Source organism: Ambystoma mexicanum, chromosome 9 (assembly GCF_040938575.1).
Source record: "Ambystoma mexicanum isolate Mex_15411 chromosome 9, UKY_AmexF1_1, whole genome shotgun sequence".
In the NCBI taxonomy this organism is placed as follows: domain Eukaryota; kingdom Metazoa; phylum Chordata; class Amphibia; order Caudata; family Ambystomatidae; genus Ambystoma; species Ambystoma mexicanum.
The window spans coordinates 710,235,499-710,256,329 of NC_090931.1; the positions used below are offsets into that span (position 1 = coordinate 710,235,499).

The window sequence follows — 20,831 nt, forward strand, 5'->3', positions numbered from 1 at the left end:
TTATAGCAATAAGAAGCACATCTTGTGGAGAATTTGCTAATGCTTGGTTTTGAAAGGAAGACTTCTCCACTACAATTGAAATGGTAATTTCCATTTTAATTGTATTCATAATTTCCTTTTAATCATAATTTAATCAATAGTAACAAAATCAACATTGATATGCCACTACATGTTTCAGTCAAGGGACAGAAGGTAGCTATCACAAATGAACCAAACAACAGAAAGGTAGTAGAAAGGTACTCCTGTGATTCGCCACTATTAATTTTTTCTTTAAAAAACATACAATATAATTACACAATGCTTGCTTTCCACGCAGATCCATTCCGCATGTTTGCCTCTGATGGTGTGTAGTCCTAATTCCTGTCCTTCTTCACTTTCTACATATATCAGAATTTATAGACCCTGAAATAAATATGATACTACTTGGAGCAATACAAGCTACCTTCTTCCTTTCTGCAGAAGACTTCCTCATACATCAAATACAGAAAACCCAACATATCAACTTCGAATTATCCTGTTGTCAAAATGAATCTGTCATATGACACTCAGCTCGCTGTCAGGCTCCCCTCTGCCGCCTCTTCTCCTTCTCTCATCTCAGATTGTCTGTCTGCAATCCAGGAGTGGTGTGCCGCCAAACCTCGGGGTCATCTTCGGCTCCACACTTTCCTTCTCTCCTCCCATTTCTGACGTCTCTAAGAAGTCAAACTATCAACTGCACCTCCTCAGAGGTATTCTTTGTTTCCTCTCCTTTCCCCAGAAGCGCTCTGTCAACAGAGCTCTGGTTCTCTCCAGGCTTGACTACTCTCCGTCCTCTACAACTCATCGAGAACAGGACTGCGAGAATTGTCCTTGGCCTCAAGCCCAGTGATCATATCTCTCAGCCCTGAAATCTCTCCATTGGCTCCCAGTGGCTGCAAGGATCCCGTTCAAGACTGCATTGTCCACAAGGGCTTCTGGGCCTGGGACTGCAATACCTCCAACTCTCTCTTTGGAAATATCTTCCTACTCAAGCTCTTCGCTCTTCCACCTCCAACTCCTTGAGGATCAGGTGCTTCTTCAAGCAACGAGTCGGGGGCAGATCTCTCTCCTCGCTGGTGTCTCCCTCTGGAACAGCCTCCCTGCCTCTCTGAAACTTGAGAAGAACCATCTCCGGTTCCGGCAGCATCTCAAGATTTCCTCTTTGCTTCTGCCTTCTCTCTTCCTCTTCCCTGCTGATTTCCTGTCTGATACTGCACTGGTCACCAGGCTACCCTCTGAACTTCGGGTCCAGGTCCCTGTCTGCCCAGTTGCACACCTGCACTGCCTCCTGGCAAACCTTGCGTTTGGGTCTGTATCTGCAACCCTACAGTCCCTTTACCTGCACTTATCAGACACTTGTTGTCTTCACTTAACTCTTGCACTGCCACCTGCTGGCCGCACTACTTGTTTTTGATCATGTGTCCTGCACTTGCCCTTCATCCCCTTCCCCTGGCACTTTTCCCCTCCCCTGTCCCATGCACTTGCACAATCTCAATGTCACTTGGCCTAGTAAGATCGCTGTCTTTGTCCTCCTTTTGTTTCCCCTCCTTTGCCTCGTCACCTCGCCTTGAAACACCTGTGTATAGGCGCGTTATAAATGTCATATCATATCATATTATGATATACTCCAAATAATACTAAGAGCAAGGGTGGACATAGAAGAAAGACTTGACTGTTCTGATAAAGGTGACTCTGGTCATTTGAAATGAACGTGCTCAGACATAATAACAAGACCAAGCTGTTCTTAACAGAAATGACTACTACAATACACTTCAATACCTCACATAATTTATCTGCTTCAATGTACGGAAAAGAGTAAAATCCTTGTTATGCCATCATTTAAAGTATTGATCATTTGGCAACATGCAGGTTATAAATAATTCACTAATTAATAGAAGTTATGTTCCAAATACCACCTTTTTAATTTGCAAGGAATGGTTATATAACAAAAGTTCTTAAAACTCCATTACTCATTCCTTCTGACCTTAAAATGTGTATATCCAGGAAGCTACCCTTCACAAAAATCTTCTTTGCCCATCTCAGCCTTATGAACAAATCCCTCCCCTGCATGTCTCTTGGAATAGAGGGTGGGGTGACAACAGGTTCAAGTACTACTAACCGATACCCAATGCTGGAACCAGGGAAATTCATAGGGCATCCCCTGTCCCATCCCGGTGTGCACCAGCCATTTGACAAAGACCCATCAAAGGGCTCAGAATACTGCCCCCACCTCCAATGAGACAGTTTAGTAGGGCACATCTCAATCTAGGGTATTCCTAGAACCACCTAAGAACGAGGATTTTCAAAATCCTAACCACCAAGAGTTTAGTGCCACAGGGATGTTGGCCGTAAAAAAATACAAGTAGTTGTGGATATTGAGTTACTTACTCGTTTTTTAAAAAAGAAAAAAAAGACTGATTTAGAAAGACGGCTCGGAGACTGCTCCAAGCCATCTTTATAAATCAAACTGTCCTGCCTCTGTAGCACATGAGTGTATGCAGGAGCTGACAGGCACGGCCAGACGAGGGAAGTCGCATGGGCAAGGTAAGTGTATTTACAGTGTTGAGTGTATGTGTGTGTGTGTGTGTGTGTGTGTGTGTGTGTGTGTGTGTGTTTGTGAGTGCTTGTGAGGAAGGGGAATGTTTGTGGTGGGGAAGGAGGGAGGGGCAGGGGTAAATGTGTGTTTGTGTGACTGTGTGGGAGAGGAGGGGAAGTGTGCTGGGCTGAGAAGGGGGGTGGTGTTTGATGAAAGGGAGGGTTTGTGAGGTAAACCCCCCACCCAATTATTCAAGAAATTCAGCAGGATAGGGTGGGGACAGGGCAGGATCGCCTTCCCGCCCAGGCGGTGGGGGGTTTTGAATGTCACATTTCAAAATTTGAAAGGCCACACAGAATTGGCACAAATAAATGTGTCTATTTTGTGTTCGGCCTTTAAAATAAATGCGTAAATATCACATAGAACCATAGTTGTGTGGTGTACATAAGTAACTTAACGTCTGGATGTTTTTTTTCTCATGAAGATACAGTCACTGCTGAGCAGCCCTGTATGACATGGACCAAAGGACCATAGAGCTCCATATTGGACACCCTGCCACAGACATGCAAAGAACGAAAACCCAAGATGGTAGACCGCTTTTATCAAGGCTTGTGCCACATCTCCATGAACACAAGGGCAGGGCTGCCTAGTGACATAAAGCCTAAAACAGGTGAAGTTGAACCAACCAGATTTGGAGTCTAATTATGACCAAGACCTGACCACGATTAGACGTTGCAGTGGACGGAGAAAGAGGAGGAAGAGAGGCAGCCAGAAGGGGGAAGAGGAGGAGTGAGGTAGAGAACAGAGAGGAGAGGAGGTGCAGAGCCAAGACATCAGGAGGGTGGATGGAGATGAGTGAAGAAAAGATACAAAGGAGGCAGGAAGAGAGGAGTAATACATTGAGGAGGTGCTTGGAGAAAGTATCAGGAGGGGAGGAGTACATGTTGTAGGTGATTGGAGAAGGCCCCATGTAGGGTGCTGGAGAAAAGACAGGCAAAGAAATGGAGGAGATAGAAGAGAGGAGAAATAATGGGTTGAAGCTTGAATAGAATGAACTGCATACTGCTAGTATGCAGGTGGAGAGTTAAAGAAGTCTGGTTGTATGAGCACATAACATGTTTGGGGATGCTTGTGGTCTCATACAGAAGGGTTGTGACCAAGCAGTTCGGGCTGTACTGCCCCTTTTGGGGTGGAACCAAGCTTGGTTTACATATGGTCTTTCCCCTTTTGTAATGGCTTGGCAGACAAAGAACGATGGTCTGGAAGGTTGCCAAGAGCAATGCCAGAGGTTAGGATGAATTCCAAACCTTCCAGCCATAACCTCTTATATTTTTTGTAATTCATCCCAAATGGGACGGTATTCCCACAAGTGGGTCCCATGCCCGCTGGGGCTAGAGGTACAAGCTTCTCCTCACTGATGAGGCTCAACAAGGCCCAAACATGTTTAGGGATCCTTGTGGTCTCGTGCAGAAGGGATGTGACCAAACAGTTGGGGCTGGACTACCCCTTTTGGGGTGGAAACAACCCTGATTTGCATATGGACTTTCCCCTTTTGTAATGGGTTGGTAAGTGAAGAACGATGGTCTGGAAGGTTGCCCAGAGCACTGCCAGAGTTTAGGATTAATTCCAAACCTTCCAGCCATAAACTCTATTGTTTTGCTTAAGTGACCCCGAGTGCGACGGGTATTCACAGACTTGGGTACTTCCTGATACAGGGATGAATGTACCTCCCGATTTGTGCCACTGTCACATTTGTGGCAGGATTGCTAACCGTAAATGGGCTTACACTTTTTAGTGAACAGTTTGGCCGGGGTACTTTCTAAAACTGTAGGCACATTGCTACTAACATGCTGCTGGCATTCCATTTACAGATGCCCAGCAGAAAGCATGCATTGGGGGTCTTAAGTACAGTTTTTGATAAGATTGATTATACACCCATTTGTTAGCCGGCCCATCTGGGTAACACCCATCAACACCAGTTTATAAAACAAAGAGCTCTGTCTGATTTCCATGGCAGAATACACTTACTAAACTTTTGAAAACATGGGGAGATTCACAACAGCAGAGGGAAATCTTCCATACTGACCACCTGCAATAAGCAGAGAAATTAAGGCTTGAAAACATTTTTTACAAATATTTATTTTATTGTATTGTAGCCAACAAATTTACTTTTCACATTGTAGCAACAAGAACAAGAGAAACTTGTTTTTTAAAAGACAGAGACTAAGCAGGAAACATCAAAGAAATAAAGCCATTATACTTTACATTCTAATGTTCAATTAATCGTGGTTGCTCAGCAGGTTGAGTTCTCTTAGTATACTTATTACTTTTCATGTCAACAGTCTCATGCCCCACACTGATGCATTCCCAAAATGATTGTGTGCCCAACCCCCATTCCTTATCCACAAATCTTGAGAACCTATTCAATCTCAGATCCTTTGTGCCTTGACAATCCTTCAATATATGTCTCAGATTCTCAATACATAAATTACCACAGCGTTTACATAGGTTATCTGTATATAAATCCTTAGGCCTATAAAACAAGATCTCTCTGGTTGGTAATATATCAAAGTGAAATCTTAGGAAATTGGCTCTAGCTGTTGGGCTAGGAAATCGCTTCAGATAACCCATTGGAAGACCCAGAGGCTTATCCTGCATTAACAATGATTGATACATTTTTTTTACTGCGCATTTCTGTGATCGTTTGAATGCAGTCATTTCTTTTTAGTGACCTTTTTACATACATCGGGTTGTCTATTAGATTGTGTGTAGTACATTCACATGACCTTAGGACTTTCTGAGCATATTTACCAAAAATGGATTTACGCTCTCCTGTAACCCTACATTAATATCCTCATATAAGGAATTTGACCATGGTACCAGAATCAATCTATATTCAGATACTATCTCCATTGTAGGGCAAGTTCATACCTTACACAGTCAATCGAAAGTGACCGGAGGAGGGACAAACCACTCTTCCAAAGTTTACCCTCTAGCCTTGCCCAATCTATTGATCCTATCACTGGGTTAACATCTGCACCATATGTCAAGACTGGAATTACCTTACCAATATAGAAATTAAGGCTTGCCTAGACTTCGTTGTATATCATTGATGTAAAGGATGTAAATGTAGCAAGATTACCTGGACTAACATGACAGAGGAGGCCTTAGGAAGACATTAAAGAACTAATTTTGTCAAATGTTGAGCTTCATAATGCTGGACTTTAGGTACACAATAATTCACCAATTGACAACTCAAAATTTAGGCTGTGTTTTCACAAGAAAAGAATGGGTGTGAACAACTCACTTTCTAAATAAACTGCAAACTCTTCCCTCGATAAAAGATCTGTGCTGTCCTGGAAATTCAGTGTCTGGCCATAAAATGGCCATAGAGGCTTTAAGGTATTCTCTTATTTGGTGCAAGTTCACCATGATTATGGATAATCCATCTCTAGTCTCACCAATTTTGACAGAAACAAGGTCGGAAATGCCTGGGTCTTCCAATGATTCATAGCTTTACATCCCTATCAATTTACTGTAATTTACAGATGAGGACGCCTTCAAGCCAATACAGGATTTTTTAGTCGACATCCATTGGACAGATACCGATGAAGCTTGGAGTAAATGGGGGATATGTGATGATGTCCCCTCCTTGGACCTAGGGGTAGATAGTGGGGTGGTCATGGGGGTAGGATACCATGACCTGCTATGCTATGCTGGCTACTAGGGTGACCTGGGGAGGACTCTCTGGCCAACCCCAATAATCTCAGTCAGATGCAGTTGAACCAATCAGATTTGAAGTCTTATTATAGTCCACACCGGAGCATGGTTATTTGAAGGTTTGCCCCAGAGTGGTGTCACTCTCTATTAAACACAGGAGCTTTGTGAGAAGATGTTTGAAGGAGCCAGAGTTTTAGAAAGAATGGAGGTAGAAGGAGAGAGAAGATGAGGTGGCGCACTGAGCAAATGTTGCAGAGAGGTGGTCAACAGCGGGAAGAGGAAAAGTACTATGGAAAACATAGTGAAGGATTAGAGGAGAGACATCAGGAGCAGGGTGATAGTTGAAGTGAAAGCTAAGGAAGTAGAGGAAGAAGGAAAGGCTACAATTTAACAGGGAGAAGTACATTGCAGAGGTATTTAGAGGAAATGCGAGGAAGGGAGAATAACAAAGCATCATGGGGGTGTTTGGAGGAGATCCCAAGGAGGGCTCTGAACAAAAGGCGGGCACAGAGAAGTAGGAGGTGGAGAAAAGAAGAAATAGAGGGAATGTTGGAGGAGGAGACCAGAAGGGAGATGCATACCTAAAGGGGAGGAGATAAGCAATAGTGGTACAAACATTTGGTGTGCTTCGAGACAGGGGAGAAAGAAAGAGAGAGAAGAGATAGGATATGTTAGGAAGAACAGGGATGGTCTGCTTAGATACATAGATGCAATACTGTTGTAACTCAATGATGAGGTAGACACAACTGGGATGTTGGGGAATAGAGTCAAGGCTTTAAAACAGAGTGGTGAAGAAAGCCCCCTGACTCAACCTATAGAGCTGTCACAGGTTTCCCCTTTTCTCACCTGTTTTCTTTGCTTGATGGAATCCTTAGGTGGAGTTTTCTTTTATATGGTTCGGGTCTTATACAAGCCTGCTCGGCCGTCTTCGGCTTCCAGTGTTCGTTCAGCTTCAAGTCCGGGATCGCTAGGAAACTCCATTATCCTTGAACAAATATCCATCCTTGGTTCTCAGATTCCATTGATTCTTCCTTGAAATATCTCTCCAGAGCTCAGAGGACTGGGTTTGCATGCAAACTTCTTCCAGGAGGCTAATTGCTTGAGCCACAAATATCGTATGGAGAAACATTTTAGGAAATGTCCGGGCTTCAGGGGGTTCGTAGTCAGGACGTCGAGATAGGGCGTCAGCAATTATATTCTGTGTTCCAGGAACCTGATGAATCTGGAACTGGTATTGGGCAAAGAAGAAGGCCCATTGGGCTTGACGGCTATTCCTACATTCCAGGGCTTGTAATACTTGAAGATTTCGATGGTCCGTGTGAACCTGGACAGGATGTTTTGCTCCCAGAAGTAAATGACGCCACTCAGTGAAGGCTTGACGGATGGCTAGCAGTTCCTTTTATAATACAGAGTAATGGGTTTCACTGGGAGTTAACGTTAACGTCCGTGAAAGATAGGCAATAGATGTTCCAGTCCGTCGTCGAATTCCTGTTTCAGAACTGCTCCAATGGCCTAGTTAGAGGCGTCTGTTTCCAGTAGGGAGGGCCGGTTGATATCAGGTTGAGCCAGGATGGGGGCTTGTGTAAACTCTGTTTTCAACCGTTGGAAGGCTTCCTCCTGAGCTGCTGTCCAATGATATGGAGCGTCTTTCTTCAACAAGGCAATAATCGGTCGGACTATTTCGGAAAAGGAAGGTATGAATTTCCAATAGAAATTAGCTTAGCCCACGAAAGACTGGATCTGTTTCATGGTGGTCGGACTTAGCCAGGATAGAATGGCTTTTACTTTGGATGGATCCATTCCAATACCTTCTGGGCTAAGGACAAATCCTAGATAGTGAACAGTAGAGACATGAAAAAGGCACTTCTCGGGTTTTGCCAGGAGCTTGTGTTCACGTAGCCGTTGTAACACTGTCTTAACATGTTCTTCAAGCTTGAGAGGGTCCTTAGAGAGTATTAAGATGTCGTCCAGATACACGATGATGAAGAGAAATAGCATATCCGAAAACACCCGATCCATGAAGCGTTGTAAGATTGCCGGGACATTAGCGAGTCAAAAGGGCATGACTAAGTATTCATAATGACCAAAGGGTGTTCTAAAGGCTGTCTTCAATTCGTCACTTTCTCTAATACGGATCAGATGGTAGGCACCTCTGAGATCCAACTTGGTGAATATTACGGCTCCTCTTACTGCTTCCAGGATATCTGAGATCAAGGGCAACGGATAGCGATCCTTAAGGGTGCACTGATTTAGACCTCAATAATCAAGACAAGGTCTGAGCTCATTGGTGTCTTTCTTTGGAACAAAAAACAGAGAACCCCCAGCTGGAGATTTGGATGGTCGTATGGTGCCATTTTCAAGGTTAGTATCTAGGTACTCATGGAGGGCCTTTTTCTCAGGTTCGGATAAAATGAACATCCTTCCAAAGGGAATCACAGCTGAAGGTTCGGTTTCAATAGCACAATCTTCAGGTCTATGAGGAGGTAAGGCTTGAACAATAGCAGAAGAGAACACATCAGAGTATTCCTGATAGATTTTAGGAACCCGGATGATGTTTGAGACCGTGAGTGGAGCTTGAAGGTCTGCTGAATGACCTTCCGATGGTGTCAGAGCAGGATCCAGGAGTAGGCAATGAGACATACAATGCTCAGAACCCAGGAACATGGAACCTGCTGCCCAATTAATGTATGGATTGTGTTTTTGTAGCCATGGCATTCCCAAAACCATTGGGTAATGGGTGGACTTCATGATATCAAACTTTATCTTCTCTTGATGGTGGTTTATTGCAAGCTCAATTTCCTTGGTCTGAAGGGTTATAGGTCCTGAAGAAAGAGGTCTCCCATCAATTGCTTCTATAGGTTGCATGATATTCTGGGATTCGTAAGGAATATGGTGTTTAAGGACCCATTCTTGATCTATGAATATTCCCATGGCCCCACAGTCCACTAATGCCAGAATGGGGTAGGTTTCCTTCTTGGTTGGCGATAGAAAGGCCTGTAAAATTACCAAATTGTTTTGTCCAGGAGAGTTCAAGGATGGTATAGATGTGGAGCCAACATCTCTCTCCCGAAACTGTGCTCCATCTAGAAGTTCGCGTTTCCCGAACACCGTGGAGGGGCTATAGGACTCTCTCTCACTAAATGTTTGTCCGAGGCGCAATACATGCATAAGCCGGTATGGATCCATTGTAACCTTTCTTGGGGGGATATGGGTCCACAGAAGGCCCCTAGTTGCATGGGTTCGGATTCGTTAGTAGGGACAAAACCACCTTCGGATTTCGAGGAAGTCTCTATGGGGTTCTTCTGGAAGGGTAACTTGGTCTTCTTTTTCTCTGCCTTCCTTTCCTGGATGTGAAAATCAATCTGTAGAGCGATATCCATAAGGGCCTGGTATGAACTTGGACGTGCCACCCTGGCTAGTTCATCCTTGATGTCTTTGTTTAGCCCTCTTCGAAAGAGAGTGAAAAAAGCTTCAGAGGAACAGTCGCCTCTTTAGCCAATTGCTTGAATCATGTTACATACGTGAGCATGTTCTGGGAGCCCTGCTGGAAATCAAGTAGACGTTCCTGAGCACTATAGACCTGTTCTGGGCGGTCAAACATGGTCATGAGAGCTTGAATGAATCCGTCATAATCATCCAGGAGGGCATCTCCGGCATTAACTAATGGGGTGGCCCAGGTTAATGCATTCCCAAAAGGTGCAAAATAATAAAGCCCACCTTAGCCCTGGGAGTAGAGAAATAATAGGGCTTAAAAGTAAAGTGGACCAAACAGGAATCAAGGAATCCACAAAGGTTTTTTGCTGACCCATTGTATTTGTCTACAATGCCGCCCAATAGTACGATCTCCTTTGTGGCAGAGTCGCGCGATAAGACTAATTGGTTTAACGCAGCATTCTATGCCTTTAGGTTTTGTACCTCGGTCGTTAGCTCTTGCATTCCGCGCATAAGATCTTGAATGGCCACCTCCATGTCTTTGTCGACTTCGGTCAGGTGGCGTCTCAATATGTCACAGGTTTCCCCTTTTCTCACCTGGTTTCGCTGCTTGATGGAATCCTTAGGTGGAGTTTTCTTTCGTATTGTTCGGGTCTTATACAAGCCCGCTCGGCCATCTTCGGCTTCCAGTATTCGTTCAGCTTCAAGTCCGGGATCGCTAGGAAACTCCAGGAAGTCCAGGAAAGGGGAAAGGAGCACTCAGAGGCGGGTGCACGGAATCCGGAAGAAGGCTGAATAAGAAGAAGTGAGAATAGTAGGAAAGCAGAAGGTCCGGGAACCAGGAAACAACAGAGTTCCGCGAAGACGAACTACAGAGCGCACGCCTAGCCACAGCTAACAGTAGCGTTGAGACGTGCAGGGCCACGGGGGTGTGGCTACTTTATAGAACGTGCTGCATTGGAAGTGAAGGCTGGTAGTCAGCATTCTGTGCTTGCGGCCATGTTGGTAGTATAACAGAGCGTAAGCCCCGACGTGTCAAGGACCAGGAGGCCCAGAAGGGGCATGTCCGATGGTTCAAGCTGTCAAAGTCTTGGTAGAAGATCTGTAACACATTTCCAACTCCGACAGTCCATGCTTCTGCCACTGCCAAGGCCTAAAATGCAGGCGCATGCAAGTCCCCTAGGCCAATAAGTAGAAATCTGCCCTGAGTGGAGGATGAGAAACAGAGTAGCCAAATATATGGACTGAAAAGCCAAGATACAATTGTGGGGGCACTCAAACCCCAAGACTGTAAGTGACTGAGAAGAAATAATAGACCATGTGAAGGGATCCCTGGATTGATACATACAAATTCTAGGGATGTTTGTTGACCTAAAACCTAAAGAATTGTGTTGCTCTCAGGAACCTTATTGTTTGGAGCTCAAGGTGAAGTTATCCTGTAGTTGAGTTGCATTCCAATTAGTTGGCTCTTTTTTGTGTTACAATCCCCAATAAACAAATATGTTTTAAACCTCTGTGTATGCCTCATGGCTTTGTGAAATCCTTTGGGGTCCTTTTTAACCAGTTAAATGATTTGAAAATTAAAGTTGGTAACTTGAGATGTCATACTGATCCTGAGCTCTAAAAGATAAGCCCAGAAGTAAGTATAAAAAACCGAGTGCAATTAGAAATATGTCCTCGGGAATCCTTTACGAGCTAAGTCATTGAATTGGGTTGAGCTGTAAGGGAAGATACTGGGGAAGTGATTTAGAATAGAATGCCAAATAATTTTCAGTGTGAAATGCACATGGCTCTCTGCTAATAACCAAAGCAATTGGGGACTTGATTTAAAATAGAATGCCATTGCATTTTCAGCCCAAAATGCATGTTGTTTTCTGACAGTAACCAAGTAAACCAAAATCCTGTTTTTTTCACAGGTGTATTTTAAAACTGGAACTGTGAACTGATGTACAACATTTCACAGTACACAGGACAATTAAACCCTTGACCTGTGGAAGCCATTGTTGTATAAAACAAACGTACAGCCACATCGCTACCAAAAATATGATGCCCATTTAAAGGACCATTAAAATCTTTCTAATAACAGTACCCTGACAAGAAATGATCCTGTATTAAGTGGACTTCAAATGTCAAGTAAGATTGGCGTGGTAGTTCCTATCCCTTCAGAGAATTATATTTTTATATTTGTCTGAATGACACCTGGCCTAGTAGGATCGTTGTCTGTCTTCCCCTTGTTCCCCCCTCCCTGCCTCGTCGCGCCTTGAAACACTTGTGTATAGGCGCGTTACAAATGCCATATCATATCATATCATATCAATGTTAATTCTTCCAATATGTTGTGCTCTCCAAAAATGAAAGCAAAGTTCTCCAAATTCAAGCCTTTAGATTCTAGTGCAAAGCAGAACAGTTTGTACTTTACAAATATACCTACCCTAGAAGCCAATAGCACCAAGTACATAGAGGAGAATAGCACATAAAAGAGAAATTGGTTATCTAATGTGATGTATATGATGTAGATTTTCTTGTACACCAATTCCTTCCAATGTGTAAGAGAAACTCCAACTAAATGTGTATTTGGAATCTCTCTCTGATATCAACACTTGCCAATGCTGGATCAAAGAAAATGCATTAAATTGTCGGCAGTAATTTTAGAAGCATTATGTCTGCAACATAAACATATTTTATTTATATGAAAGGATGGTTTGGGCATTGACAACTAACTAGAGAAAACAGGCAGATTATATGTTATTTTAGCCAAGTGTTCTGTACTTGTTTGTAAAGGGTATTGTGAGGCTCTTTCACAGCATAAAGTTAGGGGAACACCTCTGCTTTAGATTTATTATTTTAATAAATGTGTATATTCAGATCAAATACAGCCTGTTCCTTGACCCAGAACTTTGGTGTGGGATTGTTGTGATCGGGGGTGTTAGATCGGGGCTTGATGGATCTGTGAGAACAAGTTTAAATCTAAGGTATAGTTTGCAAATCAATAAAAACACCTTACAATGGCCCAGATAACAGACAAAAGGCAAAGAGATCTAATGCGATTGCATCTAGCTCTGGGCTTTGAGTAAATGTTTAACTTTTATAGCTGTAATACCTTCTCCTTCCACAGAATTAGGTCATGCATTGTTCTGCCCAGCAAATGACAACCTACATGCCATATATAACCCTCTAAATTTATCTTGATACAGAGAGGTGTAAAGCACTTCTGGGAGCAAAACCACAGCCGTGTAAGGAAAACACCTTCTTTTTTTGAGTTAACCATTGCTATATAATCCCACCTGACCAGGCTTCCCCGGTTCCCCACTTTCTTTTGCTTTTGTTCTGTACAGGTTGAAAGTATTCCTCGTGGTCTCCCAGCAACCCTTATCAAACCAGAGGCACTTAGCCTTAGGGAGTAGTAGCTTCCTCGCCACCCCTACAATCAAAACACATGGATGCAAGGCAGCTAACCAGCAGTCATAACATATCTCTGACCTTATGGCCACCTCTGCAGAAATAATTTCTAGATATGCATAGCTCTTTCAAACAGTATAGAGATGCCCTCGTTCTTCAGAACTATACCCCACCTGATTGTTTGAGAACTATTTGACAATTCCACTTTCAAGTTTAAGACAATATCTGCAGAAGGAGTATAATTTCCACATTTGTTGAATAAGGTAATCAGAGAGTTGCAATTGCATTCTTGTCATAGGATCACCCTCACATCAAGTACTTAATACAAGGACTACATATGAACAAAGCAGTAGTCAACTGTGCTACAAACCATATTGATGTAAAAACCCAAAACTGGGACCAATGCAAGGGGGTCCATCCATTTAAGGCTCTTGGGCCACTGTCACGCAAATTGCCATCCCACCTCATTAAAATCAGTGAACCGGGTGCGGGTTGAGGGACACCACATGCTTCTTCTTTGATAACGCTATGGGGGGGTATCACCAAAATCCATCTTCTTCCTTTTGCATCTGGTTCTATACTGCCATTTCTGAGAATTTCACTTAGGGTCCCAAGGCTTGGACTATGGACCTGGGACTAAATATCCTTGTTATATACATTGATTACCAGAGAGTTAAGTGAGCTCAGTCTGGAACAGGCCACGTAAAACTGCGAGAAGAAGTCTTCCCTTAGGTCAATCTCCGCTACCTTTAAAGTCTGCCCCTGAGATTTGTTGATGGTCATGACAAAACAAACCTTTAACGGGACGGAATCAGGCTCCTTCATACTTAGCCAAGAAAATTCAGCACTACTATCTGACCTGGCAGTTACGTTCCAGTGATACGTTCCCAGGCCAATCTTATATCCAAAGGGGACCATAGATTTGGTGCATACAGCCCCAAACTCTGGAATAACCTCCCTCTTGAAATTTGGGCCCAAAGAACATTATATCAGTTCCATAGAGCTCTGAGAACTTACCTATTCAAGTAGTTTTGTGCAAGCGAGGAATTATAGAATTTTAGTTTCCAGTTTAGATGTAGGTTTCAGTCTGTGCTAGTTGACCACCTTTTGTTCAATCTGCGCCCAGATACGATGTAGTTCGTCCGGTGCACGTTACAAATAACCTCAAATCAAATTAAATCTGTAAATACGATCCAGCCACCTAGAAGAGGGGATACTAGTTAATATTATTTTCAGCTCTTCGCAAAATAGCTGACAGTGATTACACCAGAGCATTAAGTTTTCAAACATCAATGTATCTTGTTCAAGTACTATATACTTTATATTTTTGGGCCGAGCTAGTTTTCCATGCCAGCTGTGAAATAATTAGCCAGTCTTCACTTTTAGGGTCACGTCCTATGATGTTCTTGTTCCTACAGTCCTGAAATGTATAAACTGTACAGGAATGCAAAACCATATATTCTAACAATTCCAGGACTCCCAGAGCAGGATTTGAGAGCACTGCTTCATTGTGCTGTGCTTGTATTGCTAGATTTCTAATGTGTGCGCTCAGCAATCAACTTGTAGGCATATCATTGTGGGCCAGAATAGAAAACATGTAGCTGTGTAAGTACGTATGAATGCATAGCGTGCGTGTAGCATGCACCTAGCTACCAAGCGATGGATTGCTATGAAAGAAAAGGAGAGGCGAGAATACCATTCAGATGCAGATATATGTAGATATCCAAATATCTCTGTAGACCCTTCATGCATATGTTCAAAGGGTCCTTTCTGCCTTTTAGCCTTACTCAGTCAATAAAATGGTTACCATATGTTTCGGTGACTGTAACATCTTTATTGAACAGTGCAATGGTGATAACAGAGCAAATATTTGTTGCAGGAGAGTGGAAATAATGACTATAATCGTTGTATGGCATGGGGACCCCTGCCCTAATCCGGCATATATACAGTTCAGGCCTATCCTGGACTGAAATTCTAGCTACACCACTGGCACCACCCTTCCCAAATACCAAAGTGCAGCTATGCAACAGAAATGGCATGTAGTGCAGTTTGCACAGGGGCCACATGGTTTCTAATTTAGTAAAAAATGGTTTTTTGATTCTGTCTGAGAAAAACATCAATGTTATAGTGTGCTTAAAAAAAGCATAAAACGACCCTACATGAAACGTGGGAGTAGACGACGCCCTTTCAGTCATTTCACGTGCAGTTTAACTGAAATTTCCTATTCTACTAAAACAACTATCTAATTTCAGAAACCGCCCTTCTGATTAGTAACACCAGAGCTAGGACCCCAGAGGCAACCCTTTAACCACACAACTCCTTGAGTGAAAGGGCTGTCTGCTGCGTGATGTCTCTTTATCCAGAAACAGGAGGGGGGTTGGGTTGCCAGGACTCTCCTTTTGTTTCTTAGTAAAGAGCCAATATGCAGCATGTTAACCAACGTTAAAGGGCTCCTGCTGTGTGTTAGCTCTTTACTCAGAAACAAAAGGAGAGGCCTGGCAACCCAGCACCCCTCCTGTATCTAAGTAAAGACACATCATGCAGTAGGCAGCACGTTTAGTCAAGCGCTACACGGTTATAGGGCTGACTGCAGGTGTCAGCACTGGTTTAGAAAAAAGAGGAGGCAATGACTTTTCTTTTTTGTAATCCGAAGGGCTGACACCAGCAGGAGGCCTCTTAACCATGCAGCACTTCGGCTGAATGGGCTGCCTGAGGGGTCAATTTAGCAGGGGCTAGTCGGGGTAAACCTGCTCGGAAGCCCCGCCCACTTTAGGACTGTCTAACAAAACATTTATTTTAAAATATCTTTTTAAATATTCTCGACAAAAATCATTTGAACTTCTTCCCAACTTTATTTGAACAGGACCGGCTCTGGAGAAAATCTCGTTCCCCGCATGAGAATGGCACCTGCTACGGCGTAGATCTCAATCGAAACTTCAATGCAAAGTGGTGCAGTAAGTTCAAAGTATTACATAGATCAGGATGTGTTCAATTGAATTGAAAACAGTAAATAACAAGTGTGTGGCATTCGCAAAATACATGTTTTATGAATTGACAGAGAAACAGGCTACTAACCACAGCTTCACGCACGCCATTGCGAAATAGACTGCTATTGTAGCAAAATAGTATTTGTTTAAGCCAGTGAACACCCGGGGACTTTTTGTTCAGATGTTCCTCTTCTGTGATTCCACAATTTTTGATTTTAGATTGTTAGGACTTTGCTTCACAAATGATGGTGTTGAGATCAGATATTTTCTCAAACACCTGATTTCTTTCGCTACAAGATCCCTGTGAATAACTGTGAATCTGATTTGTACTTTTACGAACAATATTATGGTTGGTATGTTTACAAGAAATTACTTTTTCGAATGAAAATGAAAGACCGCGAAAATGTACTAAAATCTGAACAGCTTTGAGCTTTGTGGTTTTGCTCTTTATTGGCAATGTACAATATTGTAATATGACGCACTTCAAAGTGCTAAGAGGGAGAGGAGGCGAGAGGGATGAGGGGTGTCAAATAAATGGACTCAGGCAGCAACGTCATAATGGTATTATTGGTATTATATACAGAACATTACCTCATGTTTTTCAATATTATATACTACCTAGAAGTCCTGGGAAAGTATTGGTTGTTCCACTGAACATTATTTTTTCAGTGTACCATGTATTTAATGAAAATAGATGTACACTATTAAGAAATATTCTTCACTTACTAATATCTGTGGTCTAGATAGACCTGATTACAAATATTAAATCATGTTTACTTAGTGCCATGGGATGGGGCATGGCGAAAGGTGGTGCTGATCAAGCAGACATTAATAGGATGTTCTAAACTCATGGGTTCTGAACCGGAGACTGCAACAATCTCTCATATTTGGTCTCTGCTCCGAAGTCAAAGGGCACACAAGAAAGGGTTTGGCTTGAGCTTCACCTAATGCAGGTGCCCCAATCATTCCAGACACACTTGTTCCTTGAGCAGCGATAGAAGGCAACGCTGTTGCGCTTTTCAGAAGATGACCATACTGGCAAACAAGTAGATTGGTCAATTCTCCCTTGACTTGTGAGATAGAATCCAAGTGTAGAAAACCACGGTCTGTGGAACCTAGACGGTGTTATACGTGATATTTATTTATTTTATAACATTTATGTAACACCCAGACCCGGAGGTATCACAGCGTTTGTAGACATCCAGGTAGGAAAGACATGGTAAACGGCAAGGTTACAAGATAGGGTCAAATGGTGGAAAAGAAGCCTTGGTCATAGTCATTGTTCATACCTGACAAGCAGGCACAGAGCTTACACATATTTGTCAGACAGCCAAGTTTTAACAACCTTTCTGAAGATTGGGTAAGAGGGTTCGTTTTGAATGTGGAGGGAAGAGTGTTCCACAATGAGGGCGCTATGACGCAGAAGCTAGCGCCACCTGACCCTTTGCATTTTGTATCTCGACGTCAGCAGGGTAAAATAAGAAGAAGAGCATAGTGAACGCACCACTGGTTTGATAGTAATGCGGGGAATGAGGTAGCAAGGGGCGACTTTGCGAACACAACGGTGAGCAGTGGTCAGGATTTTGAATTCTATGCAAGCCTTGATGGGTAGCCAGTGGACACTGTGTCTAGTTGCAGAAAGTGGTTGAAGCAATTTAGTCCCATGGCTACCAGGAGTTGGAGCTTGACAAGGTTCTTCTTGGAACAGTTATAGTAGTCCAGTTTCTGCCTATTATGGCTCATGTGAGCGTCAGGCAATTGTCTATAGAAAGGAATTGTGAACATTTTGAGGTTGGAGGGGGAGCGGTGTCTGTGCCAAGTCAGGGAAGAGTAATATATTTGTTGGAGAACCAGGCATTGGCATGCCTCCATGGTTTGGGAGGTTTGGCTTTTAGTGGGGCATGATGATCTATGGTGAGCTGGAGAGTGTGGTTATAATGTGCAGCTAGTGCCTGCGGGTCATTGCCTCTCATTTGGAAGACGGTTAGAGACTGCTGCAGTGTGCGAGTGAGAGGTTCCTCTGTGAGTTTATGGGTATTACGTGCTTGGACAGTGTTTGGTTGGAAAACGTGGATGGCATGGGGGTGGGAGTGGGATAATTGAATTCAATTAGGGCGTGAACGGTCCACAGCAGTGGGCTGGTAGCTGCAATTATAGCTGTAGTGTTGAGCGTGAGGATCCAATCAAGATACAGCTTTTGGAGTGTGTGGGAACCGAGACCTGTTGGATGATGTTCATTTCAGATAATGGCCCGACGAGGGCTGAGGCTTTGGTATCGGAGGGGGTTGTAATAACCTAGAATTAAGTGAAGTGGTAGGTATGGCAAAACACATCATATAGTCCACAAAAAGACATTTATCACAGTTGTTTTACAGATGGCCCAAGAATCACTCCAAGTCTCAGAGATAGTCAAAGGGATTTTATTGATGTCTATGTGGGCCCTAGAGCTACGCCTCTCACTCGTCTTATAGTGACCCGCCAACCTAACTCAGGTGTCCCCGACCCCAGGTTAGTAGGCTTTTAAGGTTAAACTCTACTGCCTAAACTCTGTCTTGTCCTGTTGGTGAGAACGCAAAAAAGGCCAAGCAGCCTTTTCTATCCAAGGCTCCATAAGGGACTCCCTAGCTGTCCAGATTCTATCCAATGGTTATAGGTCTAATGGAGATTTGGATAGTTCTTGTAATAATGTGGTTTTGATTCAAGATTTTTCTAGCATGCCCACTCTCACCACTTCCTTTCTACTCTCATTGTTCTATCCCATCGCTCTTCTCCTTCCACCCTTCTTCTGGCCCTCCGATGTTTCACTCCTACTCAGTCTTGCCTGAACCCTTTGATGGACATCTTCATACCATGACTACTATTCTCTCTTTGCTGCTACTCCCACCTCTGCACTACTACTCTCCTCATCACAAATAATATTCACCTCCTCTGCACAACTACTCCCCTCCCCCACACTACTAATACCCTCTTCTGCACTACTACTCTCCTCCTTCACACTCCTAATCCCCTTCTCCCCACTAGTACTCTCATCCTCCTCACTACTACTCCCTCCCTCCACACTATTACTCACCTCCCCATACTATTATTCGCCACACTTCTACTCTACTCCTCTGCACTATGATTCTCATACTTCCTACTACTACCCTCTTCTCCACACTACTACTCCCTTCTCCCTTCAAACTAGTCAGACACCTTCCTTTCAATCCGTAACATTCACTTCACACACCCTCTTTACCGGCTTACATTAGAATTTCTACACACTTGCCATACAAACACACACACTGACATTGCAGTACCACTCTCTAGCTGCTACCTCACCTGCTTCCACAGTCTGCCACCTCTACCTTTGACATCACCTGAATACACCACACTTCCTGCTTTCTGTTCCTCCCTTAGACATCCTCTCCTCCCTGGAGAATGTTATCCTATCCCTGGCCATGTTGGCCCTGTCTCCCCCCCCTGGGACAGTGTATGTGCATTGGAAAAGCATAAATAGTGGGGTTGCATTGTCCAATTTCCTCATTTGGGTTTGCGACAGAGTGGCCTTGGTGGCCTAGCACTGTAAGTGTTCATAGTTATATCACATGGCTTGATATTAAGCATCCCCAAGTTAGTTAGCCTGTGGGGTGGTGAATACATATCTCCCTTTACTTTCTGGTGGTTAAGATGGGTTTGGTTACATTGCACAGGCATGACCGAGCCTTCCCAGCACTGCAATGATTAACTCATGGCCACACCTACAGGCAGCTGTAACAGGCGTCTCTCTCTCTCTCTCTCTCTCTCTCTCTCTCTCTCTCTCTTTCTCTCTTTCTCTCTCTCTCTCTCTCTCTCTCTCTATCTCGCTCTATCTCTCTTCAAGCGGTAAACCGCTGAAGCCAGCACTGCACATCTACAGACACACTGCCCCTCTCTGCATGTCTTCTTCTCCGGCATCAGACATTCTTGTTTCCCCCCTCTGGATGTGGCACACTCACTCTAGTTTCTCTCCTGGGTTTCTCTGCTTGCCTACTGTGTGAAATGTGTGGTCTCTAGAAAAAACAGTAAGACACTGGTGAGTATCTGGTTGAGGCATGGGGTGAGAAATCAGTGTACTCCATAAGAACATATTGGCACAAGAAAAGGTGGAACAGGAATTGGGGCCCGACATCTACCGTCAGATTTAAGATTGTCTCTGGATTTCTCCACATTCCTCCACCCTCCAGCTGATACAGGTTCTTACTGAACACTAGAGGCCCTTTTTCTCAAGGCAACACATCGTACTATGGATGGGATGGAGAATAACTTCCCAAACTTAATAATAAGACTGTCTCAGGAAGTTGGCAAATAACTGTTTTAATATCAATTGTCTAAAACAGGGAGTACAACGGACATCAATGGGCTTCGCACAGCATGATCTCAAAGCATTTAATGAAAAACAACATATTTATACAAAAAATTCATCATACGTGACATCGTACTACGTGGCAAATTAAGGAAACCTACAGGAGATTGTGGTTGGTTCAAGGGGAACGTCTAAGTACACTTTCTGTATGGGCTAGGATCATGATTGGGTCTCTATAGTCAGGTGGGCACTCATGCCCTCCCTTAGTGCAAGTCATCTTCGACAGTAATTAGAAACACAACACTTAATTGGCTCTTAAACTATAAGTCTCTTCGTTATACGGCCTTCTATAATTGGTTGGCTCACTTGTACCCTTCTGGAACCTTCGATGCTCTAGCAGCACGTAAGCTGGTACCCC

The 20,831-nt window shown here is 43.5% G+C and overlaps 1 protein-coding gene across 1 annotated transcript in view; it reads left to right on the plus strand.

Moving 5' to 3' along the window:
- The window catches only part of LOC138487396 (carboxypeptidase O-like), a 309,025-nt gene that overhangs the window by 200,481 nt on the left and 87,713 nt on the right, over nt 1-20,831 (plus strand). The window contains exon 10 of the mRNA XM_069613965.1: nt 15,969-16,059. Coding sequence (XP_069470066.1) covers nt 15,969-16,059 — 91 coding nt within the window. The remainder of the gene's footprint in view (nt 1-15,968; nt 16,060-20,831) is intronic.